This window comes from Ctenopharyngodon idella, chromosome 20 (genome assembly GCF_019924925.1).
Source record: "Ctenopharyngodon idella isolate HZGC_01 chromosome 20, HZGC01, whole genome shotgun sequence".
NCBI classification, from domain to species: Eukaryota; Metazoa; Chordata; class Actinopteri; order Cypriniformes; family Xenocyprididae; genus Ctenopharyngodon; species Ctenopharyngodon idella.
The window spans coordinates 26,022,610-26,039,256 of NC_067239.1; the positions used below are offsets into that span (position 1 = coordinate 26,022,610).

General features: G+C 36.5%; 3 protein-coding genes across 3 annotated transcripts; 1 reads left to right on the forward strand and 2 right to left on the reverse strand.

The window, feature by feature from the left end:
* The first annotated feature begins 39 nt into the window (after positions 1 to 39).
* On the forward strand, positions 40 to 1,734 carry LOC127502632 (P2X purinoceptor 7). The gene is made up of 3 exons (XM_051875687.1): positions 40 to 53; positions 681 to 881; positions 1,274 to 1,734. Exons 1-3 carry the CDS (start codon positions 40 to 42, stop codon positions 1,470 to 1,472), a joined length of 414 nt encoding a protein of 137 aa, XP_051731647.1. The 3' UTR covers positions 1,473 to 1,734.
* LOC127502824 (uncharacterized) lies at positions 1,390 to 5,576 on the reverse strand. The gene is made up of 11 exons (XM_051876230.1): positions 5,162 to 5,576; positions 4,928 to 5,042; positions 3,936 to 4,179; positions 3,575 to 3,842; positions 3,318 to 3,495; positions 3,102 to 3,178; positions 2,747 to 2,927; positions 2,486 to 2,631; positions 1,968 to 2,139; positions 1,733 to 1,881; positions 1,390 to 1,631 (listed from the first exon to the last, which is right to left on the reverse strand). The coding sequence occupies exons 1-9, from the start codon at positions 5,447 to 5,449 to the stop codon at positions 2,089 to 2,091; spliced, it is 1,548 nt and encodes a 515-aa protein (XP_051732190.1). The 5' UTR covers positions 5,450 to 5,576; the 3' UTR covers positions 1,390 to 1,631; positions 1,733 to 1,881; positions 1,968 to 2,088.
* Positions 5,577 to 6,075: 499 nt separating this feature from the next.
* Positions 6,076 to 16,511, reverse strand: hsf2 (heat shock transcription factor 2). Its single transcript, XM_051876231.1, has 12 exons — positions 16,273 to 16,511; positions 15,753 to 15,861; positions 15,522 to 15,649; positions 13,092 to 13,216; positions 12,761 to 12,836; positions 11,267 to 11,328; positions 10,116 to 10,194; positions 9,675 to 9,799; positions 9,333 to 9,581; positions 7,221 to 7,323; positions 6,979 to 7,042; positions 6,076 to 6,883 (listed from the first exon to the last, which is right to left on the reverse strand). The coding sequence occupies exons 1-12, from the start codon at positions 16,363 to 16,365 to the stop codon at positions 6,591 to 6,593; spliced, it is 1,506 nt and encodes a 501-aa protein (XP_051732191.1). The 5' UTR covers positions 16,366 to 16,511; the 3' UTR covers positions 6,076 to 6,590.
* Between the last annotated feature and the right edge of the window lie 136 nt (positions 16,512 to 16,647).

Here is a 16,647-nt window from a genome sequence, read left to right on the forward strand (position 1 = left end):
CTGAGTGGAGTTTGAAAATTGCTAAGTAGCGAGCTATGAATGTCTTTCCTGAGGTAACGTTAATTTAGCGTTACGTGACACTGTTTACAAGAGGTCTTTAAACTACGATTAAATGAGATGAGACATTTCAGTAAGTTGTTCAGTATCTTTAAACATACCTTCTGATGTTCATTCATGTTTATTTCGCGCAATAGCTAGTAGTAAATAATAATAAGATCAGTTTAAGTGCGCTCTGTGTCGCCGCTTCGCTGGAACTGAGGTGGCTACAAAAATCTGTCATGCCACAATCAGGAGCGTTAAAAATGTATTTAATATTTGAATTTCATGACAAAAATGTCAAAAGAATTTTTGAAATAACTGTGACAGCGTGGTAAGTCATCGTTAATTGTTTACTTCTAATGTGTCTTTGAGGTTTGTATAATTTTATATTATAGTGTAACCAAAGACGTTAGACAAAGTTTTTAGTCAAAATTCAAATTATCAATAATGTGAAACAATTATGCGTACTACATATGCCTTATACGTTTTGGTTGTGACAAGTCAGGTCTATGTACTTGTACTTAACACAGATATATAAGAAATAAAGGTTAAATTACTGTTTCATGTTAATGAATTATGAATGAATGAACCAGTTTGTCAAATGTTGTACCTTAATTTTTCATTCAACATGTTCAGTGAAGTGTAAAACGTTTACGTTATTGTAGGTGTAACTGTGCAAACTGTGCTGTTATGCCAACTGAACGAGAAAATATATGCTGCATGGAGATTCCTCAGGTAAGTACAAGGCACATGTTTTTGTCTACTTATATTAATGTGAATGTTAAATATATAGAGAGAATTACAGTGTTCTTGTTTTGTAGATTGTTAGAAGGATTAACCAGGTACAAGACACACTTACATGCATGACACATCACCCAGGCTTTGAACCAGTGTGCCTTAATGTGTATTCTCTGCAGAACGCACTTAATGTTTACAGAGCGGATCATGGCCCTTTGAGACTCAGAGGAATAGAACAGTATGATTTATGTAACGTAACTAAAGTCTATATAATTCAGTTTGTAATATAATAACTATTTTGTAAAGCAGTCATTGCATTAGAATTGAATTTAAGTAAATTTCATACAATATTATGTTTCAATGAAAACACTATTTTAACACAAGAACAGGTGGAATGTTTTTTTAATGTTTTTTTTTATTACAAATCAATGAAATATATATATATATATATATAATTACAACATTTGTCCTCAATTGACAATAATAGCAGATAAAGCAATTTGTCTGACTTTATCAATGTCTTTCACATTAGGTGTTACAGGCACTTAGCATACAGGAGCTTTGTGAGCTGGTGCTGGGGCTATCTGGGCAGGAAGATCAGGGTTGTTATCCCGTCTTGTGTTGTCCTGCGCATATGCCAAGAATTTCCTGACGCTGGAGGCAGCTGCGTAGGATTTAGACCTCCCCTTGACTGAACAGTGATACATGCCTTGCGATGGCTTCTTCCATGGAGGGTCTGTCATACTGGGCGGACAGTGTTTCAGGGACCTTGATTTTGTGGATCTCCTCCATGTAGGAAAGAGGGTCTGGGATTACCTTCTCAAAAAGAAATGCCATCAGATTGATGACATAGCCTGTAAAAATATAATTGCACAATAGACATTATGCAGGTTATTTATTGTTTTTGAATTTTTAGTTATTTTATTGTGAACATCAATAAATTTGTTTAACTTACAATATGTTGCCTGTGACTTTAATGGCCTCATGGAGTATATTCCTTTTTTGGCTTTGGGAAACAAAAGCCTATACATTGGCTTTCCAGTCGATGTTTTAGCCTGAGGACGATTGGAGTTCTCGTTGAAATGCATACCTGCCAAATAAAGTCTGAAATAAAAACAACAAAATACATCAACAAAGGTATTAAAGACATCTTCATAGAGGCTATAATCATCATATTAATTTAAACAAACCTGCACAACATTCCGAGGTAAGGATAAACCACGTTTTTTGGTGCAAAGCGTAAAATGACACTGTGAAAAGATTCCAAAGATGAAGTTTGAAAGTGAGGGCTGAGTTTCTTGATATCTTTCATCATTCTCTTGTTTGTAAGAATCTTTTCAACAGTATACAGTGCTTTGGTTCCTGTAACCAAATAACAAAAAAATGTAACTACATGTACTTACAATAGGGTTTGGTTTAGGGTTAGTTAGCATGTAATTATGCATAATTTACTGTGATTACTATGGTAAGTACATGTAATGTGTAACAAGGACACTGTAAAATAAAGTGTCACAAATGTTTTGGAAAGTAAAAATTTTCTGTACATTTATAGATGTTAAGCATTATATTTGGTCAATTTGAAAAAAAATAATATAATGTGGACACCTGGTTGGAACCATTTGCTGCGATCAGTCGATTCACGGATTTCATGGTTGCACTGGGGGTATGATGGGTTGTCATGTACATGAATGTCTTGAATATGGTTTACCATGGACTTCCATTTTGCTACTCGCTCCACAGGTGTTTTTGAAGTAGCTGCAGTCCAGTAGACATGATTTTTTATGCTCTGCTGCCACTTTTTCACTACTTCACAGTCCTTATCTTTGCTGATTTTTTCCAACTTCTTAGACAAGCCTGAATAAAATAATAATTACAATATCATGGGTAGTCCGGAAATAATCACATCATCATTCAAATAAGGGAATTACAAATAAAATCTAAAAAATGTACACTCAAGGGGAAAAGGTACCTTTCTCCAGATGCCAGATGTCGTAGAACTGTGGTATGTTTAGCTCCCTCAAAAATGTTTTAATCTGTGGATGGCGATCTGTAACAATGCATTCAAGCTTTACACCATGTGCCTCCAGATGTCCAAGACTTCTTTTTAGTCCCTCCTTTTCCATATGGTAACTTCCTGCTACCTCATTGCTCTTGATTTAGAAATATGAAAAAAAAAAAAAAAAAAAAAAAAAAAAAAGGGCGGGGGGGGGGGGGGGGGGGGGGGGGGTATGATCAAGTAAAAAACTTCATAAATAAAAGTACATACAGGATGTTATATGTAGTTAGTGCAGTTGAATTTATTTTATAGATGTATTGGTACTCACCTGCACTAGCTGTATGTCCAATATGATGTTGCTCTCAAGGTCCATTAAGGTATAGGTACCATACTTTGCAGAGTGGCCTAAAAGATATTTGTATGTGTGATTACATATACATATGGTCATAATAAATGATACAATTTAAAAAAAAAAAAAGTATAGCCTGACAACAGTAGATACAAATTTAATTAATCTACACAGCTAACCCAATTCTTCTTTTACCTGGTGAGTCCGCTCTCATATCACCACCCGCTATCACTTTGTCCCCCTGGCTTAGCTGCCGCAACACTTCTTCTTGCTCTTTCTTCCACGTATAGATTATTGCAGGTTCCAGATACATGCTGGCATGCCTTCGAAAAGTTCTGTGTGTAATCATCTTGACACGCATTGCGTTGAATACCTAAAAGCCATATACAAAACATTGTTGCAATGAATCCATTGACTATATTACTGAATTTCAGCATTTCCTTTCCAAATACCTTTTGTAATTTGAAGAAGGATGTGCCAGTGAAGTATATGGCAGCAGATAACTGGAGGTTGCCCAAAGGTGTGCTGCCAACAACAGGTTGGCTTTGCCATTTTCTGAAGTATTGACAATGTGGGCACAATTGATCAATTGCAACAAAAGACCCTCTTCTTCGAGCCCGAACATCACAGTATCTCATGCACACTGGGCAGGTTTCAAAAAGTTGCAGGAGGCACTTTTCAAATACAATGTATTTTGTATCCTGCTCTATCGACGTACATCTTCAAATGAAAGAAAAAAACGAATTACATTCCAACAACGTGATTTCTTAAACAGGCTATTACAAGATAATAAATAAGATAAAATCCACTTACAGAAGTTGTGATGACTCTGTTACAGTGGTGACAGACTCAGCTGGCTCATATGTTGTGTCCTGACTATCAGAGACTTCAAAGGAAACACTTTTCTCCTCCTCCAGTTCTAGACGAGCTTTTTTTGCTGGCCTAAAATCCTTCAAAGGTGTTGAAGTCAAAGGTGTTGAAGTCAAAGTTGTGAATGTGTCACCAGATGTTGTGAATGGAGCACCTACACTTTCACATGACACCTCTGTCTGTGTTCCTATAAAATAAATAAATAAATAAATAAAAAAAACACACACACACACATATATATATATATATAGCTCTGCCGGTGTTAATTCTTTGTGCCGCTTTTTGTCATTCAACATCTTCTCCATTTCGTCTTGTGCTTGGGCCCATTTCTCAAAATTGCCATATTCACCATACAAATTAAACGATATGCAAAAATCATCCATTTAGCCTAACGTAACCTAAATAAATGTTTTCATATATTTCTCTCACTCTGTTTGCAAGCGTAACTGTGTTACTATGATTACCAATGTTTATAGTGGCGGATTAATTTCGATCTGTAATCAAACTGACTGGAACTACCTGTGCATTAAATGGTTTTACTGCACACCTTCCAGCCAATCATAATCGAATATTTAAACAGACCAAGGTATAAATAATACATATATATATATATATACATATATATATATACATACATACATGCGCGCACACACACACAAACACACACATTTGTTATGTACTAAAAACATTAACTTCAAGATTTAAAAACAAGCCTTTGTAATATTTTAAGTTAAAAATACAACCAATCAACCAGAAACACGCACTCAAAAAAAAAAAAAAAAAAAAAAAAAAAAAAAAAAATTATATATATATATATATATATATATATATATATTGTACTGCACAATGTCAGATTATACATTACAATGTCTGGCCACTACCAACAATAAAGACATTTTTTGACAGAGATACTACCATATTTACAGTACACAAACCTTTGCTTCTGAATTTAGGTCCCAAGGTTCTAAAAGCCAGCTGTGTGCCCTGTGATGTAAGATTCCGTGAGTCTGTTTGACAAGCTACGTCCTTCATAGTTGGACCCTTCTGTGACTGCTTAGACACGTACACAAAATTAGTAGATATCAAACGACCTGTAACAATGCAATACTATCAGATATATTTATAAAAAAACAAAAAAACCCAAACAAAACAAAAACATATTTACTTACGTAAGTGTGTTGCACCATTCCTGACGGATCCAATATAGAAGGCACAGCATCGTTTTTTAATCTCACTCGGTCTGCAAATCCAGTCTCGACCTGTGTTTTGTTTAAAAAACCATCCGTGGTGAAATGAAGCGAACAAACGCGCAATGTCTTACCCACGTCGGCTGGAACTTCATTAAAAATAAAGTTCAACCACGCATTTCTAATATTGGAATCCAACGGAAGCTTATGCAGCGACTGTGTTCTTCCACAACCAGGCACTGCACAACACTTTGTAGTCCTCAAAGGCATATTTATTGCTTGGTACCTCGATCCGGTTTAGCACCGCGTAGGACTATGTTGTTTACCTATTACATGTCATGTGCGAATCGGTGGGCGGGGCTAAACAGGCAGCGATGAAGTAGGCGTTGATTGGAGGCGGTGCTTGCTGCCCTTTGACGTCATAGATCCCCACGTTGTAAATCCTGTCGTTTTCTGGGTCTGGTGTCAATTAAAGCTTTTATTGGACAAACAAGGAAGTTTTCAGCTCTAAAACTTACAGGATATTCTTATAGTATGATGACCTCTTATTTGATTTCTCATGTCATGACCCCTTTAATAAAAAGAACTTGGTTATTCACGCATCCCTTACGAAAATTAACCATGGTTTTAATATTGTAAAAGTAGTAACCATGGTTTTTTGGTGGATTGATTACCATTTGTATAACCACATTTTTACATGTATACCGTGGTTAAACTATGGTTAATGTAGCACAACCATGGTTCATTTGTGGTTACCATGTTTTTTGTTTTTGTAGTAAAACCATGGTTAATTTTCATAAGGGATCAACTGAGAACAGCATAGACTAAGGGATAAAACCAAATTAGTATGCTGAAATCATGATATTTTCATTTTGAAAACCAAAAACACACAAGGATTGAAGTTTGAGTTCCTTTAATGCTACTGCAAAGCTAATGATGAAAAAGCTCACGGTAACAAGAAATCACTGTGTATTGCCCAACATTATGGAACTAACCATAAGCCAAAATCTTCACGTCTATGTACAGTGACATTAAGATATCAGGCAGGCACTTCTATACCATATACATAAAGGATAGTTGAGACATTTTCTGAACTGCTCAATAACAACACAGGAAAACACGTGCTTCACAAAACAGCTGCAATGTAAACCAGCAACATAACTGCAGCCCCATCTCCTGATGGAGATGGTGGAAAGGACACTAACTAGTGAACACAGTATATGTATCTATATGGTAGTGAACAGTTAAAAAAAAAAAAAAAAAAAAAAAAAAAATCTGTGAAATAAAGGAATGTCAAATTCATGGACAGATGGTACCAAAAACATTCTGGCAAATAAATATCATCATCATTTTGATGAAAATTGACAAAAAACGAAAAGATCGAGTCCCTGTTTTTCATGCTAATTCGCTTTCAGATATCAAGCTGTGAAGTGTCGGCACTTGGCAGCTCAGAGTTCAGTTCGCACAGGTAAAACAGCGTGGTCTCGCTCGCCTCTGCCTCTGTGAGGGGTTCCAGACGGATCAGAGAGCTGCGAGGCGTCTCCGTCTCCAGGGCCTCATCCAAAAGGTCTGTGGGTTCTTCAGGGCTCTGGGGCAGTAGAGGCTGGCTCAGGTTTTCAGTTGGAGAATCTGATGGGGCCAGAGGGGTGCATCCATCCAGGAAAGCCAGCAGAGGGCAGGTTGTGTACTGGATCAGCTGCTTATCTGAATAAAAGAACCAACACACTAGTAAATGCAGCACAGCGATGGCATATAAATAACAGTGGATATTAATTTACAGAGAAAAATGCAACAATTACCTGTGTTTTCAGGCTCAGACTTCCCTTTGTTGGCTTTGTTGATGTTCTCTTTTGTTCCAGTTTCCTGCCAACAATAAAAGAAAAAAACAAACAAAGCTTTATCAAAAATATGACAATGCAGAATAAAATTCATCATGACGTTAAACTATAGCAGCTGAGTGATGCATCACTGAAAATTATTAGACATTTTACCCCCCATAAAAGTACACAAGGCAGAAATATTACGGAATCTACAAACATACCTCCAAGATATCTGTGTCAATGCTGAACTGTTTTCCATACAGCATGGCCTGGAAGTCTTCCAGACTACAGTCAATACTGTCCAGATAGTCCATCAACTCTACTCTGTAGTGATTTAATTTACAATGAAATATTACTTAAATATGCTTAAAGCAGAAGCATGTCAAATAATAATAATAAAAAAAAAAAAATTAGAGAGAGAGAGAGAGAGAGAGAGAGAGAGAGAGAGAGAGAGAGAGAGAGAGAGACACTTTATAAACAAATGTGAAGCTTGATATTTTTTGAATTTTTTGTTGAACCAATTTAGTAGTTTAATTTGAAAGGAATCACATTTCCATCACATAGGGGAAAACAAATTGTTCTTTAATAAATCATAACTATTACAGATGCTAAATAATAATTATAAGATTTAAAGTCAAAAATGTTCATTAAGATTTTGACTTCCCAAAGCATTATTTTTTTCTTAGGTGGCAGAAATAGGCTTCCATAAATTTGCTGGCATAGGTTAAAATCTCACATTTTTAGCATTTATAGCACCTAACTTAAAGGGATAGTTCACCCAAAAATGAAATTTTTTTAAAGATTTACTGATCCTCAAGCCATTCTAGGTCTATATGACTCTTGTTTCAAATGAACACAATCTGAGAAATATTTAAAAATATCCTGGCTCTTCCAAGCTTTACAATGGTAGTAAATGGGGGGGGCGAGATTTTGAAGCCCTAAAGAAAAAATGCATCCATCCATCATAAAAAATTATCCATACAGCTCCAGGGGGTTAATAAAGGCCTTCTGAAGTGAAGCAATGGGATTTTTCTAAGAAAATATCCATATTTAAAAGTTATAAACTAAAATAACTAGTTTCCAGCAGATGGCCGTACGCATCAATTTGCGGTGGAAGTGTAACCCCTGACACGACGCATGACGAACGCGGAAGCGCAGAGGATAGAGCCTATCAAAACACCGGTCACGAATTAGAAGTCTAAAACGAGAAATTTTATATACGTTGGAGGATTTCGATATAAGAGAAGTGGAGCTTGAGTTTGTTGTTTAGGCATCGAAGCTTACGCTACACCTACATCCTACGTCATACATCGCGTCAGGGGTTACTCTTGTGGCGCAAGTCGACATGCGCAGTATGCGTACGGTCGTCTGCCAGAAGCTAGATATTTTAGTTTATAAAGTTTTAAATATGGATATTTTTCTTACAAAAACCCATTGCTTCATTTCAGAAGGCCTTTATTAATGCCCTGGAGCTGTATGGATTATTTTCATGATGGATGGATGCATTTTTTGGGCTTCAAAATCTCGACCCCCATCCACTACCATTATAAAGCTTGGAAGAGCCAGGATATTTTTTAATATATCTCTGATTGTGTTGGTCTGAAATAAGATAGTCATATACACCTAGGATGGCTTGAGGGTGAGTAGATCATGGGATATTTTTCATTTTTGGGTGAACTATCCCTTTTAATAAAACAGGCTGTGTGTGACTATGAGGAATGATTCCCTCAAAATGCAAGTTTGAGGGACTTTGTTTAAATTAAATACATACACCTCTTTAGCTATTGTCACATGCCATAGATCACAACCCTTAGTCTACTGCTTACAGTGTATGTCAGAAAAAAAGCCTATTACCATGTCTGAATTTCAGCTCTGGATGCGTCTTTACCACTTGATACACAGTGATACGGACGTTGGCATTGGTTTTTAGGTATCAATTCCAGAGTGAGTCCTCATGTCATCCTTTTAAGGTGCATGCAAAGTGGATTCACAGCGCTGAAAACAGCATTTTCTCGACATGTTGACAACATGAACCAAACTCTTACAGGCCTCAGCTAAAACTATAGTGTTTGAGGGCGGGTCAAAGTAGACGTTGTTTGTGGGCAGCCAATGAAGACCATATAGGCTGGCATTATGCAAATTCTTAAATTGTTATGTAGTTATGTAACAGAAAATGACAGTTCAGAATCTATTCTTTCTTTTAGGAGACTATAGCTTTATTTGTCGTGCACTTTGATCTTTAAAACTTTGCAGACCTTTTACATTCACAAGCAGCTATATTACACACTGCATGAAGGGTAAATATCGAAAAAACATAACTTTAGCCGACTTACTTGCCAAGAAGGTTGATGTTTTGTGAAATGGCACCATTTTCACTGAGAATGGAGTCCATCAGCTTTACTGGATCCTCTAAACTTAGACCTGAAGGTTTGTTCAGTTGCAGGGTGCTATTAGTCAGTGAAATGTCAGAGCTGCTTTTGGGTACTGCTTCTTGCTGAGTGGCTGAATTTGTTACAGTGCCGTTTGTGCTGTCGTTTATTATAGTTGAGCTTTCATGCGCGACATCCACGATTTCAGCATCCCTGTAGGAAATTGAGAACAACACTCATTTCTAATTTTCCTTCTGCAAAAGACTAAAGAGGTGCAACTGTCTGAATCAGCCCCTAAATGTTTACCCTTGGTCAACCGGTACAGATACACCATCTGTAAATTCTGGATCTTCGTCTGTGACGTCACAGATGATGACGTCATCAGAAATGTCGGAATTGTTCTTCAGTCCATTGAGTCCATTCACTGCGGACTAACAGAGAAGGCATGGGATAAGTCTGACAAACAGATCTTCAAGTTTCAATATGAATGAGGAATATCATGTTTATATAAATAAATCGGTCCCCCACCAACGTGAATTTAACTGACGGTGACTCTCACAATTTAAGGTTCATATCCAGGGGCAGGACACTTTCACACAAAGTGAACCCTGCCTTAAATCTCATCAAGAGAGAAAAACGCAAGGTAATGAATAGCAACATTACGGTAACAAACAGCACGTTTCCTTCGAGCAAGAAGAGACATAAAGTGAATGGAACCTAATCACTCCTGGATGTTTCTACACATACTTTGCTGTGGTCCATGGGTTCCTCAATGAACTGGTGGATGAATTTTGACTTCTTTCCATTACTGTTTAGTGCAAGCGGCCTGTAATCAGACAGCAAGTAAAGTGCATATTAATAATAAGGTAAAAAGTTAATAAAAGGGTTAGTTCACACTCATCATGGCTGCATTTATTTGCTCAAAACACAGTAAAATATGGTACAATTATAAAGTATCATTACTATTTAAAATAAATGCTTTCTATTTAAATATATTTAAAATGTAATTTATTCCTGTGATGGAAAAGCTGAATTTTCAGCATCATTACTCCAGTCTTCAGTGTCACAAGTTCCTACAGAAATCATTGTAATATGCTGATATCTTATTATTATCATTGTTGAAAACTGTTAATTATATGCTTTTTTCAGGATACTTGCATCCTTGCTGAATAAAAGTATTAATTTCTCTCTTTCTCTCTCTCACACACACGCGCGCACACCAAAGACTATAGTTTTTTTTTTTTTTGTCATGATTCGAGCGTTTAGAAACAAAATTTATGAGACAGTTGTTGTCAGATTTCATTGGTGATTTCAAATATATTTAATCGAAAGCTTGGCAAACAGCTTTGTAGAATTTGATGTTTCCCCATTCAAAGAGATAGGAGCTGCACTTGAATGCCCGAGAGGCGTTTCAAAGATGGCTGCCGAGTGAAATGACTTGTCTTAAAGGGATTTTGACGCGCGTGCACACACACGCACACACACGTTTTTGTGAATTGTGGGGACATTCCATAGGCATAATGGTTTTTATACTGTATAAACCGTATTTTCTATCCCCCTACACTACCCCTACCCCTAAACCTAACCATCACAGGAAACTGTGCACATTTTTACTTTCTCACAAAAACACATTCTGTATGATTTATAAGCCTTTTGAAAAGTGGGGACATGGGGTAATGTCCTCATAAGTCACCTCTTTTTGTAATACCTATGTCATACCCATGTCATTATACACATTTGTGTCCTGATATGTCACAAAAATGCACGCGCGCGCACACACACACACACACAAACGAATAAGATAAATAAACAAACAAAAAAACCCTGGCTTTTGAACCATGACTTTTGAACAGTGGTCGTGTACTTATTAGATGCAGGCAGATACTTCTTGGTCTTACCTTTTGCGTTTCAAATTTAACAAACGATTGTTCTGAGCCAATGTGAAGATGAACTGCACCAGCTGGAAAGGTCAATGCAAAAAGTGGCATTAGAATTCAACCCTATACATTAGTTTCATGCTGATACACAATGAAGCTCAGCCCCGTTGACATTTCATAGTATTTTTCCATTATATGGAAGTCAGTGGGGGCCAAATGGGTTACCCATATTCTTCAAAATATCTTTTGTGTTCAGCAGAAGAAAAATTCATACAGGTCTGGAACAACAGAATTTTCATTTTTGGGTGAATTATTCCTTTAAGATTTTAGATTATTTTGCAAACCCTTTAAAACTGAACTGATGCAATCTATTAAGATTCTAAAATATCTAAGAAATAGAAAAGACAAAACAAAAGTATAGAAAACGTGTGTAAATCCTCTGTATATTTCTGTTGACGTGACGTTCTTGTTCTGCAAAAAAGACAAATGATGACTAATGTGTTTTTTTTACTATGGGAAAAATGGGAGTCATATTTTATGTATATGAAGTATTCTCATGTTAAATAGCAAATTTCCAATAATGCAAGTGGTTTGAAAGGAAACCCAATATTATCCATTTGATGACTAAAAAGCTTTATTTTGAAACATTGCAAGGACTTTCAAGTCGTAAAGCTATGGGCATCTACAATTACTTAAATCCCTCCAGTTAATTTAAATATACATGTATACCCTTCTTTATTTGTGAATTATTGTTGATTATTTCATGACTGATCATATTTTATGCTTGTTATGTGCTATGGCATCTTTAGAAAAAAAGCGATGACGTGTTTTACTTATTTCACCTTATTTAGTTCCGCCAAAGCTCACAATTCTATTTTTATAACATTAAAAAGTCCTAGTAGTGTATAAATATATTATATTAAACATTTTTTAATTATGTTATGTCATGTTTATCAAACTTAAACTGAAAAAATATAGACTTTATTGGTATTTAAACAGAATAAGCTCATGTTGACCTTTATTCTAGTACATACAGGCACTGAATTAAGCAGTACATAAAGTATTTGAAAGAAAAGTCTTTCTGTTGCTACATGTAAATGTCTGAAACGGCCGTTTATTTGACAAATACATATAATCAATTCATTTTCAATAAAAGACAGAAAACACTGTGTAAGAGTGACTACAGGAAGCAGAAAGTGTATGACTTCAGTGCTCCATTTTCAACTTCTCCCCCAACTTCAAGCGGCAAATCTCGCCGATCGGTAAGTTGCTTTGAGATCTGCCAAACGCCTCGCCTTGAATGTAGATGAAAGTATGCGGCTGCAGTCATCCTCAAACTGTATTTGTGGCAGCTATACAAATACTGGGTGTACTCCATTCGAGTGTTGCTAGTATTTCACTATGCCAACGGAAGTAAGAATACACCGATTCGCATCAAAACGGAAGTTGCGTGACGTCTTGTGAAAAGGGTCTATTGCAATGGTTGCAAAACTGGTGCGCACAGGTAGAACGTACCTCCTTTATGACCTGCTGTTGCTGTGCATGTTTCTGTCTAAGGTCTGACAGCTCCGTCCAAAGAGCCTCGTTCTCTCTGAGGAAAAGACAACAGAAAAGAGAATGAGAGTTTTACATTTTCAAAAGAAAATGCCACAATGCCAGAGTGTTATTCTTTGCAGTTGCATGTTGACATGTTGATACTTGGTGAACAGGGCGTTATTAAGCACAACTAGTGATTAATCTGTCCGTTCCCTTAACTTCTGGATAAATGCACACAGATAAGATTACATAATACAGGACAATTTAAGGCACAAGCATAGATTATGCTTCTAAAAGTGTATTTCTTTACCTTTTCAGGGTGGCAAGTCTGGCATCCATGTTTTCTTGCTGCTCATGGACATTCTGAACACTTGTCAGAATTTTAGAAAGATCTTCTTGTCTTATTTTGCCCTCATCAGGCCGTGCAGTGGACACCTATATCAAGAATAACAATAATCAACTTAATCTTAAATTCAACAACACAACTGTAAATCAAACCATGCCAAACTAATTTCTTAAAATATTTACATTTGCAACTTATTTTCAGGGGGTATTGCAGAAAGCAGATTGTGTGACATACCCATGTAAGTTTACTCAGAGTAAACGGATAACCTCAACTTTCAGTTCCAAAAACGAAGGTAACTTTCGTAGCAACATACTCTCTGAACATAACCTGCTCCAGAGCAGGTGTTCCAGGGTTAGTATGTTTCAGAGGTATTCAGCGCAGAACAGATTTATCACAATATTAATATTATTTAATTCTGTTCTCACACATCGTAGATGTGCATTCAAAAGATTTTTGAAAGAAAATGGGACTATATATTTTCTATATAATGTATTTCTATAATAAAATGCATATGTGATACATCTCACAACAAATGTGGAAGTAAAATATCTAAACATAATATGGCTGTATAAGTTTACTTATCTTTGAAAGCACAGACTGTTTCCTTTAGGTCAATCCACCTCTCTTTTTTAATGTATATATTTAGTAACAAACAAACAAAATTCTTGTTCAAAGTAATAAAAAACTCAATAAAGAAAGACTTAAAAAAAAAGATTACAAAACCACCCACTAGGTGGCGATATGCACTAAGAATGTAAATCACCATTAAAACAAAAGAAGAATAGAGTATGGCACATTTCTTCTTAGCATCCATTTCCATGGTGACTCGCCCATGTGGTCAACCATAACTCTGAAGGTGCGTCCCAATTCGCGTACTTATGCCCTACTATTCCATGACGTTTTTTAATATAAATAGTGCGAGTAGTGCATACACACAGAAAATTCCAAAAAGAAAAATGCGCTTTAAATACCCGGATGATGCACTAAATTAACGGAAAAAACGAGTGTGGAATGTTGGACACTTCATGCACTCAACTGTCGCAGCTTTAATTACTTTGCGGAGGGGGAGGGGCTATCAGACTCCCATGTTTAATGACAAAATAAACTTTCATACATGGATGAGTACCTAGTGCATAAGTACATAGTGTATAGTGCTAGCAACTTGAGTTTCATACTGCGGGTTGACTGAACTTACTCCAGACTGTGGTTTTGGAACCTGCATATCTCGAGTAAGCAAGGTTTGGGTTAATCAACCTAGAGTTAAAGGTGCAATATGTAATATTTTCTGTCCACCAGATGCTTATTCAAAACAAAGGCGTAGCTTGATGACGCCAAGTTTGAGCGCGGAATCTTGGGACATGTTGTCTTCACCTCAACGGACGGTGGAATAGAATTGGGATAGGATTCGGGAAGAAATCACGTTCATGGATGCGATTATTAACGTTACTGTAGTATGAAGCAGAGCAGGGCCGAGTGTTGTGGGAGCTGAACGAGGCTGCTGGAGCGATTGCGTAACACACGCCGTGAGCAGCGGAACTTTTATTATTCCACAGTCGCCGGCGCCGCTTCCGCTTTTCCGGTCATGAGTATGAGGTAACGCAGCTCTGTTTATCATATTAGATACATTTGAGAGTGTTGAAAATGTTATAACGTTACTCTGTGCGTTCGCTCGGTGGCTGCTGTGAGACACTTGTTGCACACTGCAGTAAGATAGATCGATTTTAGAATATCATATTAAATGCTGGATGGCTTGTGTTGATAAATGGCATGCAATTCATTTTAAAACGTATTGTATGATGGAGAAAATGCTGTATTACTGTTACTAAAAATAAAGCTGCATCTGATTATGCTATGTTAGCTACTTCACAAAATAGGTTTTTTTCCTCTGAGGCATGGTACTCGCAAATAAATCAAGAAAATTAGATTTAAACAATAAGACTAAATGTGTTGAGCTATATAACAGTAATAAGTTTTCTGTCTATAAATATATCAAAACAGTTGTTCCCTTGTCTATTAAAACATGTAAATATCAAAGCGTCTTTGGTGTTTCAATGGTTTCTACAAAATAAAACCGGAAACCGAGGGTAACGCGGGTATGACACAATTGACAGGCGACTCCTCACGCATCCCGGAGCCTTGGTTAAAATTGCAATTTTCTCACGATTTACAAATAGTTGCAAACATTTGGGATATTGTAAGTACTCAAGTGAACAAAATATATAACACTGGCCTAGTGGTTTTTGGATATTTTACTGCAAAGTTCTTACATATTGCACCTTTAACCTTGCTTTCTGGAATACCCCCCCAGGTATTTTATGCATTCAAAAAACAAAAAAACAAAAAAAAAACAACAACTCTTTTTTCCCCTTAATTTTCAGCATGAAGATGTCTTGCCTTTCTTTTGATGTTCTCTAGCAGGTCATCTTGCCCATGTTTGAAGTATGGATGCTGGAATTCAACTGGTCCATCTCGCTCTTGCTTCACTATGCCTGCATCAATGTGCATCACTTTTCGAAAACCATCTGTTTTTAAGGGAATTGAACAAGGAGACAAAGAAATGAACACTGATCTCAGATTACAGAGAAACAATGAGGAAGGAGGAGAATTTGTGGAGAAACCACTTACACATGTTGAGCTGTCGGACAAAACTGGCCATGTTGTTGTGCTTAAAAAACTTTGGCAGAATCTCTTTTGCAAACCTTTGTTCATCCAGTACAAGGAAACTGTTCCCTTCCTATTAAGAGAAATAAAGAACCTTGTTCATAAAAGAAATAATAAAAAAAGTAACTAAATAAATAAAAATAAAAAATACATAAAGGCTTTGACCTTTACACACATATATATAGTGCATTCATGTTATACATATTATACATATATGTATAAAATTAATGCTCAATAGGATTCATTTAATTGCACGTAAAATGCAAATCGTCTAAAAAACTACACTGATTTAGCTTATTGGTCAATAAGAGGAAAAAATGGAATGAAAACAATAAATGGTGCGAATCTGAACATTTATATCACAGCACTGACACACACATCCATCATAATAAACAAATGATCACACAGGACCCGGATTACAAATAACTGTGTCACTGAAAGCTAAGCTAGAATGCTAACATTTATGTCTTCTTCTTTTATTTACCTGGCTCCAGCAAATAAATTCATTTGTATCCGAATCCTCGACGAGGGTCCAAAGCTTGGTAAGAAATGCAGGGACGTTGGAGTTGTGTTTCATTTTGCTGGAATAAAAATGAAACGTTGCGAAATATAAATAATATGAATCAGTTAGATTTTTTTCGTTGGGTTAGCGTTAGACAAAACACGAGTACACCAGTGAAAATAGCGACGCAACTACACAACTTCCTCTAGGATTTGAGAGCACTGATTGGTCCGTTGCTGCCTTACGTAAGTTCACTCACGTGTTTGGGCATCCGTGTGTTGGTGTTAGCCAATGAAAACGCTCCTCTGGGAGGAGAGGGGCCTGATTGGCTACTTTTTCACCCAAGAGAAATAAAAC

Bases quoted from the DNA above. Each gene is read 5' to 3' on its own strand.
- hsf2 (XM_051876231.1), bottom strand. From the start codon at position 16,365: ATGAAACACAACTCCAACGTCCCTGCATTTCTTACCAAGCTTTGGACC. The intron at 15,650-15,752 runs GTAAGTGGTTTC...CCTTAAAAACAG, and splicing joins TGTCCGACAGCTCAACATGT to ATGGTTTTCGAAAAGTGATG. The intron at 7,043-7,220 runs GTATGTTTGTAG...TATTGTTGGCAG, and splicing joins TTGACACAGATATCTTGGAG to GAAACTGGAACAAAAGAGAA.
- LOC127502824 (XM_051876230.1), bottom strand. From the start codon at position 5,449: ATGCCTTTGAGGACTACAAAGTGTTGTGCAGTGCCTGGTTGTGGAAGA. The intron at 2,632-2,746 runs GTACCTTTTCCC...TATTTTATTCAG, and splicing joins CATCTGGCATCTGGAGAAAG to GCTTGTCTAAGAAGTTGGAA. The intron at 2,140-2,485 runs GTAAACCATATT...ATTTGGTTACAG, and splicing joins TAGCAAAATGGAAGTCCATG to GAACCAAAGCACTGTATACT.
- LOC127502632 (XM_051875687.1), top strand. The intron at 882-1,273 runs GTACAAGACACA...TAGCAGATAAAG, and splicing joins TTGTTAGAAGGATTAACCAG to CAATTTGTCTGACTTTATCA.